The sequence below is a fragment of the Coregonus lavaretus genome (genome assembly GCF_964263955.1).
Source record: "Coregonus lavaretus genome assembly, chromosome: 24".
NCBI classification, from domain to species: Eukaryota; Metazoa; Chordata; class Actinopteri; order Salmoniformes; family Salmonidae; genus Coregonus; species Coregonus lavaretus.
This window is the reverse complement of record NC_140011.1, coordinates 32,784,932-32,791,731: the sequence shown is the minus strand read 5'-3', so window position 1 is coordinate 32,791,731 and position 6,800 is coordinate 32,784,932. Positions and strand designations below refer to the sequence as shown.

At 43.9% G+C, this 6,800-nt stretch overlaps 1 protein-coding gene across 1 annotated transcript; it reads left to right on the top strand.

Moving 5' to 3' along the window:
- Positions 1-927: 927 nt before the first annotated feature.
- Positions 928-6,516, top strand: LOC311099829 (neuronal PAS domain-containing protein 4A-like; the record flags this gene model as incomplete). Its single annotated transcript, XM_084140569.1, has 8 exons — positions 928-1,102; positions 1,549-1,700; positions 1,826-1,934; positions 3,751-4,042; positions 4,148-4,257; positions 4,399-4,534; positions 4,660-6,284; positions 6,488-6,516. 8 exons carry the CDS (start codon positions 928-930, stop codon positions 6,514-6,516), a joined length of 2,628 nt encoding a protein of 875 aa, XP_083996695.1.
- Between the last annotated feature and the right edge of the window lie 284 nt (positions 6,517-6,800).

Genomic DNA, 6,800 nt, shown 5'->3' with positions numbered 1-6,800 from the left:
TAAAGTGAAAATGTGTGTGGCTGTAGTCTCATTTGTGGTTGTAGTTTACTTATAGGTAAAAAGTATACCAAATGTTATCTGAATGATGTATACTGTTTGACTTCAATGCCTAATATATCTTAACTCTAATGTAACTCCACTTCTAAAACTACAAATGAACAAATGTAATCTTGACCTCTTGTATTTTCGCTGTAATTGGTGCAGACCTCGAACTCAGTCTGAGAAGCGAATCAGATAAAAATAGAGTATCATTACAATCAGAACATTCCTCTTAAGTACATGTTCTAAAAATAAACTGAACAACCAAGGCAATAATAAAGCAAGGAACATGTACAAGGCTGAATTCTCACCAGAGAGAGAAGGGAAGGGGAGTGTGTAGGCGTTTGCTTAGTTCACCTGGAGACAACACTTACTGCCTATGCTTTGGTTAACACACATACAAACACACACACATTATCTTTCTCTCTCTCTCTCTCTCTCTCTCTCTCTCTCTCTCTCTCTCTCTCTCTCTATGACACTTGATAGAGAGAGAGGGAGTGAGAGAGAGATATCATACAGCAGGCAGTTCTCAATGCTAATCACCCCCTCCCATTGCCATTCAAATTCTATTCCTATCTATGGTTGCTCACCACCCCTCCACCCCACCATCAGCCTATATAAAGAACATCCTCGTTCATGTACTTTATAATCACGACATAACTAGTCAACATAGACAGCCACCATAACAGCTCCTTGCCCGCGGGGAGACAAATTACAATGAATTGACAATGCAAACTCAGCTATTAAACTAGTCATATTCATTCTAACAATTCCGTTGTCAATTTACAGCGCCTGAATGAGGATGAAGTAGTGAGACAGAACAACTCCGCGACTTCTACAAACCTCTCAAACTCCGAACAGACACCTGTTTCAGACAGGCACGCGACAATGTATCGGTCGACAAAAGGAGCATCGAAGGCTCGGAGGGATCAAATCAACGCAGAGATTCGGAACATCAAGGAACTGTTGCCCATCTCCGATTCGGACAAAGCTCGACTCTCCTACCTACACATCATGTCACTTGCCTGCATGTACACCAGAAAGTCTGTATTCTTCTCTCAAGGTAGGCTCAACCTTTTTGTTATTTTAAATATGGTCACACGAAGTGTACTTTTTCTCTTGTGGTTTTAGTCACCAGGTGCACTGAAGTTTAACGTGCATGGTCGACAACCACTGCATCCTATCATGCACTGTAATTTAGAAGTTAATCTATTGATTTATTTGTTGGCTAATAGTTTGATTTGGTATGGATTTTTACATAATGTCCCTATACGTCTTGCGCTGTCCAAAGTTCTGAAAGTATTTGGCGCTGTCCATGGTACTAGTCTGTTGTAGCGAGTAAATGCGCGTGACTCCAATCTGTTGGAAGCATAACACCAGTAATATTTAGGATGAACACGATCCCTGTTGAATAAAATGCAAATAGTACAATTTATTTTATGCTTTTTGTCTCCGTGACGATATTCACAACTAATTTTAGACCTTTTTTTTTTTTATTTGCCAAAACAGACGCTCTTCAAGACGAGACCATGGACTTCATGTTGTTTCACGAGCTGTCAGGGCTGATGTACGAATTGTCAGGTTTCATGATACTCCTAACAAGCGATGGAAAACTTATGTATCTATCTGACAACGTCGCAGACCACCTCGGCCATTGTATGGTGAGTAGCCTAAGCTGCAAACTGGTGGCTGTTGTTGTTACTTTGACAAACCATACACTGAAAGTATTGTGCATAGGCCTATGAAAGTATCATTCAATGTCATGCAACCTGTTTTTCTCATTCAGGTGGACCTGGTTGCCCAGAGTGATCGTGTATATGATATAATTGATCCTAGGGACCACTTTGTCATGAGGAGCAACCTTGCAGGTCTACCGATGACCACTACTGACACAGGTATAGATCTCTCATCACTGTACTAATCTAAGAATTGTTTTACTGTATCCATTAGAAAGACGTTTAGTAACCCAACTGCTGCTTCCTATCCTAGACTATGGTGACATCATCTATCAAAACACAACCAAGACCTTACTTTACGAATTATATAACTGTTCTTCAAATGTACACTACCAGTCAAAAGTTTGGACACACCTATTCATTCAAGGGTTTCTCTTTATTTTATTATTTTTTACATTGTAGAATAATAGTGAAGACATCAAAACTATGAAATAACACATATGGAATCATGTAGTAACCTTAAAAGTGTTAAACAAATCAAAATGTTACATTTGAGATTCTTTAAATAGCCACCCTTTGCCTTGATGACAGCTTTGTACACTCTTGGCATTCTCTCAACCAGGTTCACCTGGAATGCTTTTCCAACAGTCTTGAAGGAGTTCCCACATATGCTGAGCACTTGTTGGCTGCTTTTCCTTCACTCTGCGGTCCGACTCCTCCCAAACCATCTCAATTGGGTTGAGGTCGGGGGATTGTGGAGGCCAGGTCATCTGATGCAGGACTCCATCACTCTCCATCATGGTAAAATAGCCCCTACACAGCCTGGAGGTGTGTTGGGTCATTGTCCTGTCGAAAAACAAATGATAGTCCCACTAAGCCCAAACCAGATGGGATGGCGTATCGCTGTAGAATGCGGTGGTAGCCATGCTGGTTAAGTGTGCCTTGAATTCTAAATAAATCACAGACAGTGTCACCAGCATAGCACCCCCACACCATAACACCTCCTCCTCCATGCTTTACGGTGGGAAATACACATGCAGTGATCATCCGTTTACCCACACAACGTCTCACAAAGACACGGCGGTTAGAACCAAAAATCTCCAATTTGTACTCCAGACCAAAGGACACATTTCCACCGGTCTAATGTCCATTGTTTGTGTTTTTTGGCCCAAGCAAGTCTTTTCTTCTTATTGGTGTCCTTTAGTAGTGGTTTCTTTGCAGCAATTCGACCATGAAGGCCTCATTCACACAGTCCCCTCTGAAGAGTTGATGTTGAGATGTGTCTGTTACTTGAACTCTGTTAAGCATTTATTTGGGCTGCAATTTCTGAGGCTGGTAACTCTAATGAACTTATTATCTGCAGCAGAGGTAACTCTGGGTCTTCCATTCCTGTGGCGGTCCTCATGAGAGTCAGTTTCATCATAGCGCTTGATGGTTTTTGCGACTGCACTTGAAGAAACTTTAAAAGTTCTTGAAATGTTCTGTATTGACTGACCTTCATGTCTTAAAGTAATGATGGACTGTTGTTTCTCTTTGCTTATTTGAGCTGTTCATGCCATAATATGGACTTGGTCTTTTACCAAATAGGGGAATCATCTGTATACCCACCTACCTTGTTACAACACAATTGATTGGCTCAAACTCATTAAGAAGGAAATCAATTCCATAAATTAACTTTTAAGAAGGCACACCTGTTAATTGAAATGCATTCCAGGTGACTACCTCATGAAGCTGGTTGAGAGAATGCCAAGAGTGTGCAAAGCTGTCATCAAGGCAAAGGGTGGCTATTTGAAGAATCTCAAATATAACATTTTGATTTGTTTAACACTTTTAAGGTTACTACATGATTCCATATGTGTTATTTCATAGTTTTGATGTCTTCACTATTATTCTACAATGTAGAAAATAGTAAAAATAAAGAAAAACCCTTGAATGAGTAGGTGTGTCCGAACCTTTGACTGGTACTGTATATTTATCTTATAATGACAACAGATTACATTAATTTCAAACCTTTCTGCTTTTTGTCCTCCTCCAGACAGGTTATTTAGATGTCGCTTCAATACTACAAAGTTCATCCGGCGGCAGGGTGCGGAGAACAAGTTGATGCTAGTCAGAGCTCGATGCCTCACCCCACCTTGCCCTGTCTCTGCATACTGGAACTCCAACCCAGTATGGGTGTGTTTCTGTACCCCTCTGAAGACAAAAACGCCTTACCTTACAATCGCCAAGAGTGGCCCGCTCACCCCACCCCCTGAGCAGTCCATCCTGCTGGCTTGTTTCCACTCTCAACACCACAGGGACATGAGGCTTTGGGATGCCCAGGACAGGTAAGAATAAGCCTGGTTCATTCTGAAGTATAACACTGTTTTGGTAGTGTATATGCATGAGAACATGAGGTATGTTATCAACTCTGCTGTCCCTTTCTCCTCCAGTGTGAGTGTGTACCTAGGCTACGATGTGGATTCTCTACGCTCTCGCTCCTGGTACAGCCTGGTCCATCCCAGGGATCTCTCCCATGCTTCTACACAGCACTGTCTCCTATGTGAGTACATCCACAATAACACAACTACTCAACCACAGCCACTTAACATATAGTGTAACACAACACAACCAACAGTACAAACACAAGAGGAAGACAGACCAGCGAGGAGAGCTGAATATGGGAATGTGTCTGTCTCTGCAGTGAGTGAAGGAGGGGAGAGGCAGGTGGAGATGGTGGTGCAGGTGGAGGCAGCAGACCACTCATGGGTCTGGCTCTATATGGTCCTCCAGCTGAACAACGAAGAAAACCCCATCAGCTGCCACAACTACGTCATCAGGTACCACAGCTACACTGTTATGAAATACCACTATGCCATTTGTCTCTTACCTTTAACAATGACCTCTATACAGGATCTGTGAGATATAAATCATTATTGTCTCTTTTCCTCTTTCTCTCTCTTAGTGAGTCAGAGGCGTGGTCAATACGCCAGCAGCTGTGTTTGGAGCAGAACCAGTTCCCTGGGTATTTGGGTTCTGGTGAGAGCCTGTCCAGTCCAAATCAGGTCTTCACCCCCAGTAGAAGTGACCTGTCAGCCCAGTCCTTTGACTTCGGCACTGCCACGTCTGGTGTGAGCTCTTGTGAGGAGCCCATGCAGCCAGTTGGTTATGGTCCTCGCTCCAGCCTGTCGTCTCTGGATGAAGAGAACTTCCCCCAGACACATGGAGGACAACACCAGTGGAAAATAAAGACCAGCCATCTCTCTGTTGGACCAACCACTCCTGCCTCACTGACTGACCCTGAGTCTGATATTCTGACTCAGAGAATTACCTCTCACCTAACCAATATGTCAGAACCCCTCCCCTCCTCCCTCACCAAGCCCCTCGCCCCTCTTACTATGCCCCACCCTCAACAGATGGGGGAGTTTGCATGCACTCCCCCGTACACCCCTCATCTTGCTAGTGGCAGTTTTCCTTTTGTGGAGAAACTGCAACTCAGTTTAGATCCTTTCAATGCAGCTGTGTCATGCCCAATGGTCCATGCGGTTATTAACTCAGCACATAGAGCACCAGGCTTCTCCCAGGCCCTCTCTTCTGAGCATCCTCAGGTACTCTTCCCGGCAGAGCCCCATAGAAAGCTGCCCCCTACCACCAATAGTTTTGGGGGAGATGAATGCTCAATCATGGGCTTGCCACAGATTAGTGGTCCCTTGTATGTGGATGTTCCCCACAGGCCCTTCCGTGGCCCTCTGAATGAGCTCCTCCTAACTCCAGAGGCTTCCCCCACACACCCGTCCTGCTCTTTCTTCTCCATGGAGAGAGAGCAGGAGCGAGAGAGGGAGGAAATTTCTCTCTTGGCTAAATATATTAGCTCTTTAGCTGAGGGATTCTATTGTGACCCTCTTCTCCCCAGAGTAACCCCATCCACCTTCTCGTCTTCACCCAGCCTTCAGTCCACATCCCAGAATTCCTCTCCTCCTTGCGGAGGTGAGTGCCAGCCCTGGATGGGGCTAGACCCGCCCCTTAGCCGAGAGGATATCTCTCTGTATGAGGAGAGTATGGCTCTAGAGAGCCTCATTGAGGAGGTCTCAACTTTCCCTTTGTCCCCCTCTTCATGTTACTCTCCCCCCCCTTCCTCCTTTAACTCCTCCCTGCCATGCTTGCCACTCACCCCAGTGAGCAGGTGTAACCCCAGCCTCTTCAAGGGTGAATCTTCAATTGGAGTAAACCACTTCTGTAGCGTCCAATCGACGCAGTGTAACTGCATGGCAGTGGGTGGAGCTATGATGGCAGGGACTAAAAGAGACATGGTGGAGTCATCAGAGAGTGAGATAGATACGAACGTGTCAGTGGAGCCTCCATCATCAATACCATCGTCAGCCATCGCTCTCACAGCCTTCCAGGAGTGTGCCCCTGCCTTGGTCCATCCAGCCCCCACCATCAGTTTGCCCCATGCCCAGTCCCTTCTGGAGGAACTGGATGCCATGGAACCTCTGTTTGAGGCAGATGCCTCTTTCACCCTGTCTTGGGGTGACAACCTGAGTTGTATCAACTCCCACTCAACCATGCACTCACAAAGCTTCCACCAAGGTAAGGGACATTTTTGTCGTGCTAATATGTTGATATAAGACAACAGGCCATGTTACCACTGGCACATAAAAAAATGTCATAGTCTCATCCGATATTTTCCATTTCACAGTATAAGATGCATCACTACTAAGATTTCAGTGTGATAAATATTGTTTGCTGAACTAAATTAACGAACTCTTCTCTGTTGTTTTCTTTCATTTCAGATGGAAGCCTGCGTGACCCTCCGTCCTAAAATAAGTCTGTGACTTACTTAATTCAGTATGGCATATTGTCATATTTCAAGCTTTTCCTGTAAAATGTGCAACGTCTATACAAAATATTAAAAACGGTGAAAATGTATATTCTCCTATACATATTTAGGATACTTACAATCCAATATTGTATAATAATGTTTTCTGATGATTCAGTTGTACATGCATTACTTTGAATTAATTTGATTGCTGAGTAACCTCATAATAGAGGTAATTTAAAATGCCATATTTATATTAACTCATAGTGAGAAAGAAGGCTTCTTTG